Source organism: Amphibalanus amphitrite, unplaced genomic scaffold (genome assembly GCF_019059575.1).
Source record: "Amphibalanus amphitrite isolate SeventyFive unplaced genomic scaffold, NRLGWU_Aamphi_draft 000320F_arrow, whole genome shotgun sequence".
Lineage (NCBI taxonomy): Eukaryota > Metazoa > Arthropoda > Thecostraca > Balanomorpha > Balanidae > Amphibalanus > Amphibalanus amphitrite.
In genome coordinates, this window is record NW_024881815.1 from 4,041 (window position 1) to 23,543 (window position 19,503).

The 19,503-nt window shown below is 46.0% G+C and overlaps 7 protein-coding genes across 7 annotated transcripts; 2 read left to right on the forward strand and 5 right to left on the reverse strand.

Annotated features, from left to right (window-relative positions):
- Positions 1–927: 927 nt before the first annotated feature.
- LOC122388404 (cuticle protein CP14.6-like) lies at positions 928–2,696 on the reverse strand. Its single transcript, XM_043379456.1, has 3 exons — positions 2,642–2,696; positions 2,021–2,121; positions 928–1,372 (listed from the first exon to the last, which is right to left on the reverse strand). The coding sequence occupies exons 1-3, from the start codon at positions 2,648–2,650 to the stop codon at positions 1,141–1,143; spliced, it is 342 nt and encodes a 113-aa protein (XP_043235391.1). The 5' UTR covers positions 2,651–2,696; the 3' UTR covers positions 928–1,140.
- A 2,080-nt stretch (positions 2,697–4,776) lies between these two features.
- Positions 4,777–6,560, reverse strand: LOC122388377 (cuticle protein CP14.6-like). Its single transcript, XM_043379409.1, has 3 exons — positions 6,512–6,560; positions 5,393–5,493; positions 4,777–5,214 (listed from the first exon to the last, which is right to left on the reverse strand). The coding sequence occupies exons 1-3, from the start codon at positions 6,518–6,520 to the stop codon at positions 4,980–4,982; spliced, it is 345 nt and encodes a 114-aa protein (XP_043235344.1). The 5' UTR covers positions 6,521–6,560; the 3' UTR covers positions 4,777–4,979.
- An 892-nt stretch (positions 6,561–7,452) lies between these two features.
- On the forward strand, positions 7,453–8,728 carry LOC122388378 (cuticle protein CP14.6-like). The gene is made up of 3 exons (XM_043379410.1): positions 7,453–7,509; positions 7,832–7,932; positions 8,223–8,728. Exons 1-3 carry the CDS (start codon positions 7,501–7,503, stop codon positions 8,452–8,454), a joined length of 342 nt encoding a protein of 113 aa, XP_043235345.1. The 5' UTR covers positions 7,453–7,500; the 3' UTR covers positions 8,455–8,728.
- A 640-nt stretch (positions 8,729–9,368) lies between these two features.
- Positions 9,369–11,018, reverse strand: LOC122388380 (pupal cuticle protein Edg-78E-like). The gene is made up of 3 exons (XM_043379412.1): positions 10,492–11,018; positions 10,031–10,131; positions 9,369–9,754 (listed from the first exon to the last, which is right to left on the reverse strand). The coding sequence occupies exons 1-3, from the start codon at positions 10,498–10,500 to the stop codon at positions 9,523–9,525; spliced, it is 342 nt and encodes a 113-aa protein (XP_043235347.1). The 5' UTR covers positions 10,501–11,018; the 3' UTR covers positions 9,369–9,522.
- A 90-nt stretch (positions 11,019–11,108) lies between these two features.
- On the reverse strand, positions 11,109–12,446 carry LOC122388376 (cuticle protein CP14.6-like). The gene is made up of 3 exons (XM_043379408.1): positions 12,407–12,446; positions 11,897–12,003; positions 11,109–11,520 (listed from the first exon to the last, which is right to left on the reverse strand). The coding sequence occupies exons 1-3, from the start codon at positions 12,413–12,415 to the stop codon at positions 11,289–11,291; spliced, it is 348 nt and encodes a 115-aa protein (XP_043235343.1). The 5' UTR covers positions 12,416–12,446; the 3' UTR covers positions 11,109–11,288.
- A 497-nt stretch (positions 12,447–12,943) lies between these two features.
- On the reverse strand, positions 12,944–14,254 carry LOC122388379 (cuticle protein CP14.6-like). Its single transcript, XM_043379411.1, has 3 exons — positions 14,221–14,254; positions 13,808–13,908; positions 12,944–13,453 (listed from the first exon to the last, which is right to left on the reverse strand). The coding sequence occupies exons 1-3, from the start codon at positions 14,227–14,229 to the stop codon at positions 13,222–13,224; spliced, it is 342 nt and encodes a 113-aa protein (XP_043235346.1). The 5' UTR covers positions 14,230–14,254; the 3' UTR covers positions 12,944–13,221.
- A 2,933-nt stretch (positions 14,255–17,187) lies between these two features.
- LOC122388372 (cuticle protein CP14.6-like) lies at positions 17,188–18,383 on the forward strand. Its single transcript, XM_043379405.1, has 3 exons — positions 17,188–17,242; positions 17,773–17,879; positions 18,001–18,383. Exons 1-3 carry the CDS (start codon positions 17,234–17,236, stop codon positions 18,233–18,235), a joined length of 351 nt encoding a protein of 116 aa, XP_043235340.1. The 5' UTR covers positions 17,188–17,233; the 3' UTR covers positions 18,236–18,383.
- The last annotated feature ends 1,120 nt before the right edge of the window (positions 18,384–19,503 follow it).

The window sequence follows — 19,503 nt, forward strand, 5'->3', positions numbered from 1 at the left end:
AGAGTGAACCGAGGTCACCAAAGGTCAATGACCTGACCTGACCTTCAGGTGACCTTGACATCCGCCCAAATGCATGGGAGCAACATCAAATCTCATGTTTGAGCCATATGCGGCGGAACGGGGAGGACACCAGGGCACCGTGCCCCCCTTTGATTTGGGAGTTTTAACATTAGCCCTATGGGCGTTGCATGGAAAGAATGGGACCAAAAGTCGGCAGTGCCCCCCTTAATTGAAGGTGTTCCGCCACTACTGGTTTGAGCGTTTGAAACCACGAGAAGCTTGCAAACGCGCGGCTAATGCGAGCCGACATACGCCGAATCGCGATTCCGGCCAAACATGGCCTCGAGAAGTAGGTCACAGGTCAAAGGTCACTTGGGTCAGGGTCATGAAATTTTCAGAGTAGGTGTAAAGTTGGTCAACTCGAGGGTAATGAAAGTTTCGTCGCCATCGGCCGCTTTTTGCGCGAGTTATTCGCGGAAAAACCATGGGGGTCCATCCGAACCCCCCCCCCCCCTACACATGCGAGGGTTAACATGAGAATGTGTGTTGTTATACAAGATTCGGCTGGAATGAAAGGCCAGATACGAGTACATCATTTTCAGGTCTCTATCTCCGGCGAATTCCGAGCGCAATTGCGAAAAAATCGTCAGTGGGAGGCACCAACTTCTCATTCACCCGGGAGAGCTGATAAGTCACCTTATGCTTAGGTCCTGGACCTCATTTAGAAAGGTGATATACGGAGAACAGCTGCTTTTCCTTTAGGATAAACTGGGCTATTACAAATAGTTTCCACTTTCCACTTTCCAATCGCATATACAACTAATGCATGTGCTTCAAATAAGCATTTCGGAATGGGAGACAAGGTAGACTGAATCCAACTCCCAAATCTAGTGTCAATCGCAATCGAAATTCGTCAAAAGCCCATACATTAAAAAAATAATTGTATTCCTTTAGTGTTTCGGGACACAACAAGTGGACGAGTCACATGACACACATTGCACGGGACAAACACATATAGAGACGTGGACGAACACATATAGCAGGCTATGATGGCGTTTTAGTGTTCCACACAGTGGCCACAGCCACAGCGCCGGTCAAAATCTGATGAGAGACTACTGTAGATGAATGATTTTCACAAATTTACTCATGATCGTCAACACCACCGATGTGCTCGCGAGTGTGGCTGAAGTCGGGGATGTGGTCACCCTCCGGGTGGAAGCCGTTCTCGTCGGCCGTCCAGTTCACAGTGTAGGTGACGCCCTCCCATTCGTACGAGTAGGTGCCGCTCCTGACGTAGTTACCAGACTCGGGAATGTTGCCGGGGTACGAGATGCCGTCTTCGTCAGACTTGATGCCGTTGGTAGTTTCGTACCTGTAGTGTTGAAAAGGGAGTTAGTCGCAATTGATTTCCGACGTGCCTTAAAACATCTCGGAGAAGAATCGACATTAGCCGTTTTCACGACGGCCATCTGGTGCACATTTGGTGCACATTTGGTGCAGATTAGGTGCAGATTTGGTCAAATTAGGTTCAGTGTGTCTCTTAGTAGCTATCATCTAGGGTTGCACTTTTTGCTTATATGCCTGCTTTGTCATATTATCAGAGAGCATCATCGATTAAAATACTGAAATAAATTCATAGAATAAAGATATTTGCTTTAAAAGCGATTAGGTGCATATTTGGTCAAATTAGGTGCACTCGCCGGATAACCCGTCGTGAAAACGGCTATTCTCTACCGAAATCACATTTCATGTTGAAAACACGGACTCATGATGCATGCATTCATCGCCGGAGAAAAACTACTAAAACGACAATGCATTGTTTTGTTGCCATGAAAACGTATTGCTTACGCAATTCGCATTTCACGTGTCTGTCAAGATGTTGGGAAACGAAAAAAAAAACTGTAACATTTGGAGTAGTAAACGAAAGACACACCAGCATACCTAATTATAAATGAGATAAAACCGACACACTCGTTACAGGCTCACTCACAAATCACAGCTCATCGGCCATTTCTCTTACTTGGCAGCATAGGATCCGTCCTCCTCAATGCCGTACTGGAAGTTGGCGATCCGTGCACTCTGGTCGGCCGCGGCCACAGCCACCAGGCAGAGGAGGAGAATCTGGAAATGACAGCGAAATATTGTGCTTCAATACAGGTAGCAGCATGAGAGTTATTGCCAGCTTTTATGACTTAGGATAACATGTCAGTTAGCAAATTTAAGTAGTCGGTAAGCCGTATTATTGACGGTTAATGAAGGCTGAGAAATTTCATATTGCTTTTCTTAAATGAACTACGAAATTGCCTGTTTTGCAGCAATGTGATGGTCAAGAAAACCAGCTAGCTACAGTGGCCATATCCAGAGAAGAAACCATCACAATTGAAAAGCCTGGCTACAACCTTTGCTGGCGGTTGCAACTATTGGCTTTGAGGCGCATTGCACAAGGTCCATAACTTGTGACCAACTCCAACTACCGATTCTCACTCAGCACTACACTGATAAGCACTGCTGAAGCTGCGCACGTGAACACTGCGGTCCATGTGTTCCACACCACGACAATCTTCACTGGTGATAAGAATATATTCCCTCTGCCCGCCGCAGTTCACAAGGTGGTATGAGAGCTTCTTCCAGAGTAACTTACGGTCTTCATTGTTGAGCTTTTGGTGATCGACTGATGCCTATTGCTGCGATCATACCCCCTTATATACGTCACCAACTGACAGCTATTCAATCAGAAATTTAATCCTGCATTTTTTCGCGACTCTGGTGGGAAGCAGCCTTGCGATTTGTCACGCAGAGTGGCGCGCTTGACGCCAGTAAACGTCACTCTTCCATTGGCTTAGCCAGCAGCTCCCGGCTGCCTTGGGACCATTCACCATCGGAAAATGAGATTTGCCGCTACATTTGGACAAAAATGTGATAAAGCTCTCAGTGATTGTATGTCGCTTTGCCGCTTACATCCATTTGACAAGCACGTTGTGGTTATTCAGATAGGATTTTCTGGGAAACATTAAAGCAGATCTTAAAACGTATCGAAGGTCATACTTTTTCACAACCTTCTGATGTGCCTAATTAGCCAGGCTGAATCGAGGATGCCACCAGCAACGTTTACCGTTAAAGTATTCTTAGGTTAGCAGTTGACTGAAAAAAAAACTAAAATCTGTTGTTTTTTTACGCACGCGTATATGAAGACAGCGGCCATATGCTGTCAGCTCATCCTCCCTAAAACAATGCAAGCTGACGGGACAAAAAGCTCATTGTCGTTCCAGAGTCTGAAGCCCTACTGTTTTGCTGAGCGTCCTACAATGTCGTTTTGTGCTCCACTCATCATGTTTGCTCACGGCCATGTGACGATTTCGATTTTCCTTCCATGAGTCCCCAGTGTCTCCTCCGATGGAGTCTTCCACGGAAGACATCGTAATCAAGCTTGTTATGTGCGTTTCAAAATCAAATGTGTAAGGCCTTTAGCAAATGTGTCAGCATACATTGCTGCTGAATGCTGACCAGACTATGTCACCTTTTAATTTCGTCGTACATTTGACTCGTTTTTAATAGAATATCAACTCCCTACTGGGGCACATTGACTTCCAAAGGCATAGTTCCTTTCAATGTTTACTGATATGATACTGGGAGCTATGACAGATGGTATATCTGAAAGTCAGTTGACAATTTCTGGTTTGGGTTTGGGGAAATCCAACAAATGAATGAACATATTTGCCTTGGAGTTTTATACAAATCCATGTAGGTACTCATGGAGATAGATGATACGACTATTTTGATTGGAGCACCGTGCTAACCACAGCTCTGGCACGGCACTTTGACCTGACCGGTTTCGACCCGACCATTACAGTCGTATTTGACGGTACTCGCAAGATGTTTTAAGTTTTATGTCAAGTATATCGTTATCGTTTATTGACATGCAGATTGGATCACAAAAAGTATTCCACGCAAGCTCTTCATTTACTTTTGCTGTTATTTGTGTTAACTGTAGGATATGTGATGTGATATTTATTTGAGATATGATAATCCCCCTGTCGGAGGTGGCACTGTTAAGCCTCTCATTAGCGCCCAACGCCGGTGTCGCTGCCTCCCATCCCACCCAGCTGTGCTGAGCTGTGGTTTGGCTGACTGGGGGCCACCTGCCACCGCCAGAGTCGTAAGCCGCTGATGACCTCATATTGTGTCACCGTGGTCCGGTAGCTCAACAGCTTGTTAATTACTACCCATTTGTCGGAAACGAAGGCCGTACTGACCCTTTGCACGAGTAACGAATAAATGTCGATTTTTTAAAGCTTTTTTCACTTGTCTGGAGACTGGATATTTTGCTATGAATGGGTTAAATTGTAGCAGTTTTAATCCCGTTGAACGCAAGTACTTAACGGAGAAATTAATCTTTTTTCCTTTTCTCTCTCTGATTAACCACTGATATTGTACGAAACCGATAGACACAGTGAACACTTGCCATTTACTTCATAGTGGTAGGATCAAGGATGCATGATATTCTACTCGTTAGCCGGCTGAAACAGACTCTTCCCGCAGTCAGGAAATCGCATGCGAGAGCCTATTCAAATGCATTAAATCACGCTCGCATCATTCGTACGCACCTCCGGCATACGATTGATGCGGGCGGGATTCTAATGTATTTGAATAGGCTCTTGCATGCGATTTCCTGACTGCGGAAAGAATCTGTTTCAGCCTTTAGTGTTTCTGATCTCGATGCTTTTCAACCGGTCATCATTAATGTGCTTTCAATCATTCCCAATTAAAACACGGACACTATTTGGTGATCATATATGTAACTTGGCATCGAAACAGCATTTGAACATAGGACAAACATATCAATATCACAATCAGGACAACACATATTTCCCCGTTGACATCGGTAAATACTGACTGGACCGTTCCGGTACACTTAATATCGTATGCCACATATTTGCGTGGCCCAAAGAACAGCGGTGGGCACGCACTATTCCACATATTCACTTTTCTACATCTTGAACCTCTCCAATATGCTCCCGGGTGTGACTGAAGTCGGGGAGATGATCTCCGACAGGATGGAAGCCGTTCTCGTCGGCCGTCCAGGTGACCGTGTAGGTGACGCCCTCCCATTCGTACGAGTACGAGCCGCTCCTCACGTAGTTGCCAGACTCGGGGACATTGCCAGGGTAGGAGGTTCCCTCTTCTGATGACTTAATGCCATTGGTTGTCTCGAACCTGAAAATCAAGGAAAGCAACTAAACTGATAGAATAACACTTAAATTCATTTTTGACTATACCACACAAGCTAGGGAAAATCACATCACTGGGAAAGTCACTTTTGCTCTTTCAATATCACTGTGCAGTGGCGCATTTTACGTGAGATGTGGCACTGAGGAGTTGATCGATGTCTTACGTTGATGCGTAGGCGCCGTCCTCCTCAATGCCGTACTGATAGTTGGCGATCCGAGCCAGCCTGTCGGCCGCTGCCGTAGCCACCAGACAGAGGAGCACAAACTGTGGGATAGACACACTAATTCAGTCACAGAAAGGACACAGGAGCACAGACTGTGTGGGAGCAGACACACTAACTCAGCCACAGAAAGGACACAGGAGCACAGACTGTGTGGGAGCAGACACACTAACTCAGCCACAGACACCATAAAGGAGCACAAACTTTCGGAGTAGACACACTAACTCAGCCACCAGAGGAACACGAACTGTAGGAGTAGACGCACTAACTCAGCCGTGGAGACAGTGAAACACGAACTGTGGGAATAGGCACACTAACTCAGCCACAGCCACCAGATAGAGGAGCACAACACTAACTCAGCCACAGAGACACAGGAGCACAAACTGTGTGAGAGTAGAGTTAGAAACTCAGTTACAGCCACGAGACGCAGGAATACCAGTTGTGGGAGGAAGTAGGTCGTTTTTCCTCTTCAGTTACTAGATACGTCTGATACGCTTTAGTCACTAGATACGCTCGTATGGGAGCGCATTTTGACGCATTTTGACAGAACGCGAACTGGGTGATCTGACCGGGTCAAATCCGGTAGGTCACAGTGACGTGACCGAGTTGTGGTTGTGGGCGCGGGCTTATCTTTTGGAGCGATTAAGTGAAGCGTGCTCGCATTTTCCATGTCGGTGATGTAAGTGAAAAATTAGTTTCATATGACTACAGACTGGTTAACACCAATCTCAGTAATCCGAGGATTCGAGCAGGCGCACTACTAGACCAATGGATGCTGAGTAGCACTGTCAGAAGTACCCTCTAAGCTCCTAAAACTTCCATCGCAACTATTCTCGTTTTATCGAATCTTACTATCGCTAAAACAAACATGGCCTATTGAGCGGCCGCGCCTCCCAGCACGGAGTATCCGTTCTATAACACGAGCGCCAGCTGCGGTATCTGCACCCGGCCGGCCGCGCGCTCCCCGGGCTGTTTGTGCCGACCCGTCACCCGCGCCACGGCTGCCGGCGGCTCCCGCTCCGCCGTTTTTGCGCCGCCGCCGGCCCGCAGTCGCACACTCACAGTCTTCATTGTTGGCCGGTGGTGGATTCACTGATGCATCTGGCCCCGTACACACACGCTTAAATACCCCTCACGCACTGTTGCCCGCGGGCTAGAGGCGCGCTGCGCTGCGCCGTCGCCCACAGTTCAGCAGGGCGGGCACCTGCACGACAGGTCAGCATGCTGAGCCGGTGTACCGACATGCCGGACGCACCTGCAGAGGGCCGCATGCTCGCCCGGAGTTTACGGCGATGAATGAGCGGTATTTCGGCGCGGCCGTAATGAGACGTAATCTTTGTTTGTTGTTCGATGCGCCGGAGCGACCACTGCGTGAAGCGATTGGTGAGTCAGAGGCACCTCAGTAGAGATTAATTGGTGACGAAGGAGACGTCAGATGGCGATCTGTCAATGCGAGGCGTGGGGTGGGCTGCCTGTAGGATGCGGTAGGCTGGTTACGGAGGACGTGGTCATGGTCTGGTTACGAGGATATGGTGGTCTGGTACGGAGGACATGGCGGTCTGGTACGGAGGACATGGCGGTCTGGTAACGGAGGTCATGCTGGCCTGGTTACGGAGGACATGGTGGTCTGGTTGCGAAGGACGTGTTCACATAGTCGGCTGGTTATACGGAGAACATCTTTGCCTCATTGTGTTTGAACATTATTTATGCCTCAAAGAAGAGTGCTGCGTTATTCTTTGTACCTATAGCATATCACTGAAATGATTTCTTAACGCGAAGTACTACTTCCACTCTCCTTACCGTTCATTCTCGGTCACCCTGTGTCTGACCAAATAACCGATATCTAACATGTAAAAATGCCATGTTTGCTGATAAAACGTGTTTGTTCAAAGCTGCCGGGATCTCCTTCTTCTTAGTTTCTTTGAACATGTCCGTTTGACCATATCGCGGTGTGGCTTAGTCCGTTCGCGATATCATGTAGTCCGGTATATAAACCAGATATTTTGGAGAAACGGTATCAGTTGAGAAACGGATCCACCCCCGGCCTCGCCATGAAGACAGTAAGTTCCACGACGCGATGGGGCAGAACGAGTGACAATTCTGGTAGCGATAGACGCGAATATTTGTGTGACTGTGTACAATGTACATCTCTAGTGTTTTAAGGACTTACCAGCCGAGGAATTAGGCTATAATGATTTCAAAATTCTTGATTAAAACACTGAAGCATTGAACTGGAAAACCGTAGACATGGTAACATTATGCCCATATTCACGGCCATTCCCACGTTGTACAGCAAGTTCCAGTAAAAACATAATAATAGTCATAAGGGAAGTTTGAACATTGTTGTTTGGCGTTTAAGTATTGAGAATCTGTGTCGTGCAGGTCATCCTCCTGTGCCTTGTTGCTATGGCCGTGGCCGACAAAGGAGCTAAAATCGCTAACTACCAGTACAACATTGAAGAAGATGGATCGTATGATGCCAGGTACGTTGGCCAAGATAACTGGAATTTCCGTAACATTTCATGTAGTAATATTATAGAAAATAATGAGTTATGTCGTATTAATGTCATAGCGAAATGCCATTTAGCTTATTAACATTTACCTATTTAACATTTACCGGGTAAATATTAAATAGGTAAACCTTTCAAAATTTTGGGAAAGTAGAATTTTTTCAGTCTTTTTCCCACGACACTCTTCGCGTAAACAGCATTATGCCGTGTTCTGGTTGTCAAATAATCGACATAAGTATTATATCGTCTGTTAAAATCCACAGGTACAGAACCACCAACGGTATCCGAGCTCAGGAGGACGGCATCTCTTACCCAGGCAGTCTGCCCGACACTGGCAACTACGCGAGGAGCGGCTCCTACTCGTACGATTGGGAGGGCGTCACTTACACGGTCACCTGGACGGCCGACGAGAACGGCTACCACCCCGAGGGAGCTCATCTGCCCGACTTCAGTTTCACAAGGGAGCACATCGGCGAAATAGCTGAGCTCCTGTAAATATCGCATCTTCGCGCCGTTCCAACGAATGTCTTCAAGTGATGCCGTGCCAACGGAAGAACGCTACTGAACCGGCTGTGGCCGGATCACCGTGGTCCGTGATCCTCTAACTGTGACGCTCAGCTGATAAACGTTTGTCATGTGGCGCGTTTCCCGGTTTCTTCGTTGATTTGTCCTTCGATTTGTCCGTGGTCTGAGAGTTTCTTCGTGCAATGTTTTGTCCTGTCCTACGTCTAATGTTTGTGTGATCTGTTTGTCTGTAATAATATTCGTACACGAAGTATGCATTTTTGAAGGATTTTTTTTTTTTTCGAATAAACATGAAAACTCGCAAAGCCGTTAGCTTATTTTCTTTGTAACTACTGAGTTACTAATGACACATCTCAAATCAACATAGCAAATCAAATTCACAACGAAGAATTTATTTTGAACCTAGAAGTTAAACTCATTGGCATTAAGGTAAACTCGTCACCTCAAGCTCAACTTTCTGCGAAGATCAACACTCATTAAAAAAAATAACAAGCCCGAACTTACAATATCAATTTGAGCAATAACCTAATCTTTAAAGAGCAATTTATCGCAACTATTCTTTCGGAAACGAAATCCTTTTTTAGATTAACTACATGGTGCTAATGAAGTATCGAAGAAGTAGCTGGTTACCGAAGACGCAGCCGTTAGACGTTGTTTGTTCAGAATACCCGATTTATCTACATATGTATATTTTGTGATTTGTTTAGTGGCTCGTTTTGTAAGAAATCCAGGGCAGTTGTTGGTGCCAGAGAGTATATGTGGTTATCTACCATCAAATAATCAAGCTGCACACTTGAGACCCTAATTCGAAGAAATGTTTTCCTTCCCGTCTTTGAAGGGTGTGAAAAAACACAAACTCCAGATCATAACCTAAACATTCCAGTTGGAAACACATGGAAAGTGTATTTTTGTAAAACAATGATATGAAGACGTGGGACAAGTATGACACTGATAACGATGGATACTCATTCAGCACAGGGACAACATTGACCGGACAACGGACATGAGCAGACAGTGATAGCAGAGTAGAGACAGGCCTTACAAGTGGTCCTGGATTTCACCAATATGCTCGCGGGTGTGACTGAAGTCGGGCAGATGATCGCCAACAGGGTGATAACCGTTCTCGTCGGCCGTCCAGGTGACCGTGTAGGTGACGCCCTCCCATTCGTACGAGTACGAGCCGCTCCTCACGTAGTTGCCAGACTCGGGGATGTTGCCGGGGTAGGAGATGCCGTCTTCCTGAGCTTCGATGCCATTCGTAGTCCTATACCTGTGTGCAGAGAAGACGTTTATTGTATAAAAATGACTTGCCACTTGAGATTTAATGTAGTTATTATAACCTTCTTTTTTGTAGATGTGAAATGACTGCACTATCATAACAATCAAAACAGCAACAGAGGGACACAAAAGCCATCGAGAACTGCCATTCCGTCGTCTTAGTAAGCAGATTCATGAAGCAGAATTAACCTCAAAACATGCCAAACAGTTCACCGAGAGAACCGATTCCGGCCCGGTAAATGAAAAAGTGATCTTCACGCGTCTTTACCTGGCGTCGTAGGATCCATCCTCTGCGATGGCGTACTGGTAGTTGGCAATTCTGGCCGATTGGTCCGCCACCGTCACACTCACCAGACACAGGAACAGAATCTGTCACAGGAAGATTGTTGAAAATAACTCAGTGTGGTTAGGCTAGAGCATAGCAATTGATATCAAACTGAATGACTTCAAATGAATAGCCTCAGCACCTAATTAGTTGATAGAAGAGGATTGTGCGTTTACTTTGAGCAAATATAACGAAAAATCGTTGTCAGGAACCATCATGTGAACAATACGTGGACTTGAATCGACAAACGAGCTATTTTCTTTAAAAAAGTTGAAGAAGAAAGGTCTTCTCAGGAGGGAGACATTTTTCTATATCTCGCTTTACACCCTTTACTATAAGGTGAAGCTGGGTCAGAAACATATAAACACTATCCACAGACAACCGATGTCTCGGCGGCGACTCACGGTCTTCATGGCGGCTTGGAGCGGGTGTGGGATCCGCGACACTGGCTTCTGTGTGCACTGGTACGTATTTGACACCTCGCTGGGCCTTATATACCCCCAAAACGCACGCGCTGACCACACTGGATTACAGGCCCGAGAATCACATGGGACCGTTTAGCGATCGCTTCAGATTCGCACAGCAGCACATGTCGAACATGAGTTTTGTGTCCTTTTTGCGGTCGCGCAGGAATCGGCGTTGCGCTCTCCGACGTGCTAGCAGCTGGAGCGATTGGAGTCACAGTCAGCATTATTACGGTCAATGGTATGATATTTACGCGTTTCGCCTTATGTTTTGTTCTGTCAGTCACAAACACTTCTTTTCGATGAATGCCATCGGCTTGCTTTCTCTGATATATAAGTACCCATCTTGTCGGGGCTAAGTAATTTATCTAACACCAGAAAGCTCTGAGTCTATAATTTTCTATCTGCTCTGTATCAGTTATTGTTTATCTACATAGAGTTGTGCATCTGACACTAACTTGTGCTTCTTATCGCTCATATCTCATATCATATTCTCAGCTAAAAAATGATGCATGGATGGATGAATAAACATCAATGTACAGCTCTTCTAAACGTTATTTCTGATATAGGTATATTCAGATAACTGTAGTCGACGTCACATAGTGTATTCCTTACTGACAGATCAAGCACGTAAACATTGAGCTAACTTTACATTAACGAGTAAGACGAAGACACAGGTCTCAGGTAGCTAATAGGCATATACAGATATTAATTCCAACAATGCAATCAACTGGCGTCTATTCGTGATCCTCCACGTCTCCGATATGTTCACGGGTGTGGCTGAAGTCGGGCAGGTGGTCACCCTCCGGGTGGAAGCCGTTCTCGTCGGCCGTCCAGGTGACCGTGTAGGTGACGCCCTCCCATTCGTACGAGTACGAGCCGCTCCTCACGTAGTTGCCAGACTCGGGGATGTTGCCGGGGTAGGAGATGCCGTCCTCCTGGGCCCTGATGCCGTTGGTTGTCTCGTACCTGTGTTTTAAGCATTCGTTTTATCAATATCTAAGTGAATTATCGGGCTATTTTTAGGTTATCATATGGTGTTCGGACTGCTCGGTTCGGAGCTAGATTGGTGAAACAAAGCTCATCAAGTTAAGGATAAATTCTAAAATTCTAGTCTGACTTCAAATGAAGAGTTTTGAATAGTATCGTAGTTATCTTGCAGTGCGATTTATAGAGTGCTTGGCTTTGCTCAGAAGACAAAAAGAGCGTATGTCAAGATTTCTGCGGCATCCTACAGCCCAAGATGGATCATGCTAGAATCCTGAGTCTCTTGGCGCTTTCTCTTACAATGGTGCTTTCTCGGCACCTTTTTAACACCAGCGCGTGCCGGCGCATATAAACTTACTGTGCTGCGTACGAGCCGTCCTCTTCAATTCCGGACTGATAATTCACAATCCTGGCATTTTGATCGGCCGCAGACAGGGCAAAGGCAACCAGACACAGAAAAACGACCTGGCGAGTGAGGGAGGTTAGCTTTACCTTGCATAAGTGGGACTAGGAGCTGTTAGTGGGTAGGTACGCGTCACACGGAACTGACACAGTGTGCTGATGCACTTGTTTGGGATTTAGCCATTTGTTTGATTTTCCGTTTGTAAGGGAATAATCGCACCGTCAACAACCATTCTCCGTTAAACCCGAATAGACTATTGATCGGTATTTCACTACATTCTTACCACAATACGAGCATGATCACACTAATCTTCAGGGTTGGCTCAAATGCCAATCACTCACAAATGCACTCTTTTCTAACGCATCTTATGCGGTACCTACAAACACGCGCACCCGAAGCAGGTAAGCTCTGTGCTTCAGTCTGTGGCAGTGGGACGGCTTAATATTTGAACTTTGGAGGACTTACGGTCTTCATGATGGTGTTCGTTGCTGATCGGTAAACGCACTGACTCTGGAACGCGGGCCAATACTCGCTTTTATACACGTGCACAGCTATTGTTGTCAGAAAGGCTGATCAGTGCATTCTTTGCTGAGTGTTCAGATTTCGCACGGATTAGGTTCGCACTTGGTTTTGCATATACATAAAAGTAATCTAGCCATTTGCCAATGATTCATCAATGGCGTGCTGTGCATAATTGATCAGGATTGGCTTGATAGTTTCATTTCTAAACATAGAAAAGCAATCAAAGTGTCCGGTTCGAGCCGCTGATTTTAAAGAGATCAGGGGTATCGTGCAATGGGTCTTTATTTGTTTTGCTTTGCACGAATATTTGTAGATGCCTGTTATTGCCGGCTGCTGACCTTCACTGGGTGTCCTAAACATTTCCTAAAAAAAACACTTAACGAAACGTTTCAGTTTCCCGCATGATGTATAACGAAAAGGTGTGTGTGAGCTTATGGTCGAAACGGCTTACATTTGCCAATAGATAAATATTTACGCGCGTAAACATATTTATTGCCATTTCACCCAAAATAACAGTTGCAACACAGGACCACTGCACAACATTTGAAAAGATGATGAACACATAATTAAATGAATCACAAACATTGATATGAGCATTGAGCATGGCCAATCTCATCGCCCATACTCGGCGGCTATTCAAGGAGCACTACTATCGCAGTATCTAAGGAGGAGATTAGACAGTTTCAGACACAAGAGTCTTCGGCAGTCAATATGATTCGTGATAACCTATACAAAAGTCTCTACAGTCCGCTACTCGTCTACAGATGATCCTCCACTCCACCGATGTGCTCGCGGGTGTGGCTGAAGTCGGGCAGGTGGTCACCCTCCGGGTGGAAGCCGTTCTCGTCGGCCGTCCAGGTGACCGTGTAGGTGACTCCCTCCCATTCGTACGAGTACGAGCCGCTCCTCACGTAGTTGCCAGCTTCAGGGACATTTCCAGGGTAAGAAATGCCGTCCTCCTGGGCCTTGATGCCATTTGTGGTTTCAAATCTGGAAAAAAGTTGGCGCTGAATGTTTCATATATATTTTGTGTAACAAATTTACAAATCTTGTACCATTTGTACCTCTCTCGGAAGCTCATTTTATGTTTGTATCTGCACCTCCTTGAAAAAGTGCAAATATTATTTACGCTACCACCTACCATTAGCTTCACAAGGCGTCTGCTCTGCACTGTTCGATATTGCAGGTAGCGGTATAATTCATAAACCGGTACTTCATATAATAAGCCCAAGAAACTTGAGCTGCTCAGAAAAATGGGTGCACCATTTCCGTAATTTGCATTGTTCATAATAATTTATCACTGGTCCGTGCGTGTAAGAATGTTTGACTGGAACTGGTACTTACTGTGCTGCGTACGAGCCGTCCTCTTCAATTCCGGACTGGTAATTCACAATCCTGGCGCTTTGGTCGGCCGCGGACAGGGCAACAAGACACAGGAAGATAATCTGAAATCGAATGTGTTTTGTAATACCTTAGAAGACGAAATAGTGTAAAATAAATAGGGTAACTCCGGCGAAACGGTTACATGATAACGTACACAAAAAAAATACCCAAGAAAGGTGCCACAACAAACGATGGAGCTTCACCAGCAGTTAATCAGTCATCCGCTAAATCGAGCTCACATATATATTTAGGCAATAACCATCTTTAAAGTTAATCAGTTAAATTTCATGCAGAATATATTCCATCAAAGTCACTACCAGCTGTTCTGGGCTCCGATATCATGTACAGCTAATGCTCCTCATTGGGCAACTCACGGCCTTCATGATGAGATGGATAGGTGGTCCGATACACTGGTGAACTGATACCAATCCTCGATAGCCGAGATCCTTTTATACCTGCCCTTCTCCCGACCAGCGCTGCATTCTTGGTCAATGCAATCATTCCGACACAGATTACCCTCATCAGTTCGATCAACGAACTCAACTAGTTTCTCCCCAGTGCAGCTGCTCTCTCTCTGCATAGCCAAACCATTGGGCACCGCGGTTTGCAGAATTAATAGTACCACAGGGAGCGGGGCACATTCGGAGAATGCGTCTGGCTTAAAGTATTAGTGGCGAAAGAACAAATATCGATTATTTATCGTCAGGACCCATATTATGTAATTTTAACATGTCTGAGTGACCTTGGCTGGGCTACATAACTATGGTTTCAATGAAGAATGATGACGCTGTGCTGTTTTGTTTATAAATGGGTCACAGATCTTCGCTCAATCTCTTTTTTATTCACTGCTCAGTAATTTTATCTGCTCACTCATGCCCTTCCATCGCTACAGGTGATATAAATTTTCGTATTTACAATGTTGGGCGGTGTTCGCTCGATAATCGCATTTAAAACGCGCCAATAAACGTCTAAGAGTTAAATATAATCAGGGAGCTTGTTTTGATCTTAGCTGGATGACGAACTCACTCTCGTGCTGTACCTGCAATTTTTTCACACTGCAATTGGGATGAATTTCATCCCGCCTATAAATAATACGAGAATGAATGAATGAATGAATGAATGAATGATTGAATGAATGAATGAATGAATGAATGAATGAATGAATGAACGGATGAATGAATGAATGGATGAATGTATGCATGAATGAATGAATGAATGAATGAATGAATGAATGAATGAATGAATGAATGAATGAATGAATGAATGAATGAATGAATGAATGAATGAATGAATGAATGAATGAACGAACGAACGAACGAACGAACGAACGAACGAGCGAACAAATTCGAACGAACGAACGAACGAACGAACGAACGAACGAACGAACGAACGAACGAACAAACGAACAAACAAACAAACAAACAAACAAACAAACAAACAAACAAACAAACAAACAAACAAACAAACAAACAAACAAACAAACAAACAAACAAACAAACAAACAAACAAACAAACAAACAAACAAACAAACAAACAAACAAACAAACAAACAAACAAACAAACAAACAAACAAACAAACAAACAAACAAACAAACAAACAAACAAACAAACAAACAAACAAACAAACAAACAAACAAACAAACAAACAAACAAACAAACAAACAAACAAACAAACAAACAAACAAACAAACAAACAAACAAACAAACGAACGAACGAACGAACGAACGAACGAACGAACGAACGAACGAACGAACGAACGAACGAACGAACGAACGAACGAACGAACGAACGAACGAACGAACGAACGAACGAACGAACGAACGAACGAACGAACGAACGAACGAACGAACGAACGAACGAACGAACGAACGAACGAACGAACGAACGAACGAACGAACGAACGAACGAACGAACGAACGAACGAACGAACGAACGAACGAACGAACGAACGAACGAACGAACGAACGAACGAACGAACGAACGAACGAACGAACGAACGAACGAACGAACGAACGAACGAACGAACGAACGAACGAACGAACGAACGAACGAACGAACGAACGAACGAACGAACGAACGAACGAACGAACGAACGAACGAACGAACGAACGAACGAACGAACGAACGAACGAACGAACGAACGAACGAACGAACGAACGAACGAACGAACGAACGAACGAACGAACGAACGAACGAACGAACGAACGAACGAACGAACGAACGAACGAACGAACGAACGAACGAACGAACGAACGAACGAACGAACGAACGAACGAACGAACGAACGAACGAACGAACGAACGAACGAACGAACGAACGAACGAACGAACGAACGAACGAACGAACGAACGAACGAACGAACGAACGAACGAACGAATGAATGGATGAATGAATGAACAACCAAAGAAATAGAGCAAAACGACGAACGAACGATCGCACGACACACGGGCGCACCAACAGACAGGCGGACGGACGGACTGGCGGAGAAACGGACGAATGAACGAATGAGCGAACAAATGAATGAAAACGGTTGCTAACATTTACTTCTACCCTTCTGATTTATGACCGAAAGGTATACAGGTATAAATAAAGGTATACTGAGGTCTATGCCGGGAGTTATAGATCCGATTACCGAAATGTAAAGGTCTGCACACTTATCACAATTATAATCAGTGTTCTAAAGCTGATCTTCTTCCTTTTTCAGCAGCAGTGCGAAGGATCACCGGTTTCTAGTGTGGAGGGCAGCCGGTCAATAACCCTTCCTCTGCTTAGGTGAAGACCTTGATGTTCCTAGAACACTGCACTAGGCACTGGGCAGCTAAATTGTCAAAACGTTGTTCCCTGGATCGGTGACCACATTGGCCTATCTTTTTGGATATGTGCACATGCCACCTCATGCACCTGCGCTGGCCTTTTTGTAAACATTATTCAAATTTTGCATTGTTTTTTAATACGTTCTGAGAAGTTTGGTTAATCAGGCTCTTGAGACAGACTTCATGCCTGTCTCCGCCATTCTATTGGGACCATTCAGTAGCCCCCAGGTGGCCCTGCTCTGGTTTTGCCGGCGACTGATCCACTTTGTATGGAAATACCACACGGATGTGCTTACATAAGAATGGAATCACCTGTAGGTGCTGGGACAGAACGGGACCGAATTTTCCGCCGCTAATCTGACAGCTGCTCCGGGTGACTTGGTGGCTTACACGCACGCCGTGCTACACATAGCCCGATTTGGCTCACCAGAATGCACAAATCCCAATCAGGGGAGTCCGTCTTGGCGCAATCTGAGTTGATTGCGCGAATCTGAGCCCATGTACAAACTATCCAGGTATAAAAGCCGAGCAAGGCTGTCTGCTCACCACCAGTGCTACAACTGAGGCAACGCCATGAAGACCGTGAGTGTGGGCCGAGCAAAGGTCGCCAGAGTTCAGTGCAGTGCTTATTTCGTGGCTGTCACCGACTGGGCCGCGCGGCGTGTCACATCTCGTGGAGCTCTGAGCACGTATTACTCGGTGGAAAGCTCGTGTCATTCCGGGCTCGGAACATGTATGGCGTAGTGGATGGCTCTGAGCGAGTTGTTTGTGGCAGGATTTTGTGATCAGTGGTGTAAATTGCACCTGCTGTGTGGACGGGGATAGACCAGAGTTTTCGTGTTCCTACAGCGATGAGGAAAATTGAGCCATAGCTGTAAACGTACTAAAAGGCAAAGGTAGCAAAAAGAAAGACCGTGGTATTCATTATGAAAATCACAGATTTATGGCCCATTTTCTAACTGAGTAAGAAAGTTTCGTCTCTTGGTTTAGTTCTTTTCTCTAATGAACAGCAGATGTGTTGGTTGAGTCACAGTCTTTGAGTCACAGCACTCACTGTTCCCTGATTACCGCTGCCGGAAGTTTGCTTACATTTGGTCACCACCGTCCTGCAGGTTTTCGTGCTCTGCTTCGTCGCGCTGGCCGCCGCTCGGCCCGACAAGAACGCCCGCATTGTCAACTACCAGGCCGGCATCGCCGAGGATGGATCCTACGACGCCACGTGAGTGCAACGGACGCGTCCTCACTTCCATCGGCAATCATATCTTCAATCTTGGTCATTCGAAACTTGTGTTTTGACAGCAGTTCACTTTATCAGTTCGCTAACGTCTGTTTCGCTGTAGGTACGAGACCACCAACGGCATCAGGTCGACGTCGAGCGGCATCTCCTACCCGGGAGACAAGCTGAACACCGGCAACTACGTGATCGAGGGAGAGTACTCGTACGTCGGCGACGACGGTGTCACCTACACGGTGCGGTGGACAGCCGACGAGAACGGCTTCCACCCGGAGGGCGCCCACCTGCCCGACTTCAGCCACACCCGGGAACATATCGGATTCGTCGACGATCATCTGTAGACAATTGGAGCGTGTGTTGTTGTTAGTTGAGACTCGTTGTGTGTTTCTGTTTGTACTGTGTCGTCTGTTGTCTGATCTCCGTGTACAAGAAGTGTCGTCTCCGTTACCGATCCGTGAATTTGAATGACAATATATTTTGTGTACTCTATTATTAATTTTATCATGGAATGCCAACTATGGGACCGAAAAGAGCTGGCTCTTTCATAAAGAATATTAAATTATTTCAAATTAATGACGTTTATATAATTCATGCGGCTGGATACCTTTAAAAATGGGCTAAAACAATAGCCGGAGATGCACCAAGCAACATTCTTCCACGAACTGCGAACTCGATGCGACCGCCGTCTGCGCCGACGACAGCTCCAATGATGTTGCGAAGAAGCTTAGAGGTTTTACATCTCCAGAGCCTCCCAGGCTGCCAGGATACGAGCCCTTAGCAACTCCATTAGGCTGAGATGACCTGAGAGGTAGCCTTGATCTCATTCTGCATGACACATACACGCCGCAATCGAACGAGCTTAGGTTAGGGGACTGAGGCAGCCACATTTCATGCATCCAGAGGTGATCTTACCCGCCGAGCTCCTCTGTCAGTTTGTCTTTGAGTGCAGCGGCGTTGTTAGTGGGCGCTTTGTCCTCTTGAATTATGAAGTGACCCTCTGGGTAGGTCGAATTAACCTACGGAATGACATGTCTGTCCAAAAGCCCCTCGGAGACAAGCCTGCTGGCGTCGACGAAGATGATGTAAGATTTCTGTCCACTTCTGCCTCCGCAGCTCAGCTGGTAGAGCGTTCGACTCCCGGCAGTGAGAGACTGGGTTCGAGTCCCTCTGGTGCCCGATATATGAGGCTCCCGACGGGAATGCTCTGCGGTTGGCGGAAGCAGCCGCAGCCAGTTAAAGTCAATTGGGTGGGGTGGACCGTTTCCGGCTTCGATGGACACGCTGAACTTTCGCATTTAGATTACCCAGCCTACCCAGCAACTCTGTTTTGCCGTTGGCTCCGGTTATGTCATCCGCTCATTTAAATATTTCAGCTATTTTTATTAGACCCACGTCTTTTCTCGATTACCTTACCGCTGAAATGGCTGTTACATTTTCGGTAGTTCTGGCCGACACCGGCCGTCCCAAAATGAATATATCTTCTAAGGAACCCCCATGTCGGATCCTTGCCTACACCTGCTGTCTCATTCGTCGAGAAACTCCGCATCGTTCTGCTTTTCACGCCAAGCTTAAGCTGCACCCGTCCTTTGCGAGTAGGCAGTCAGCGACA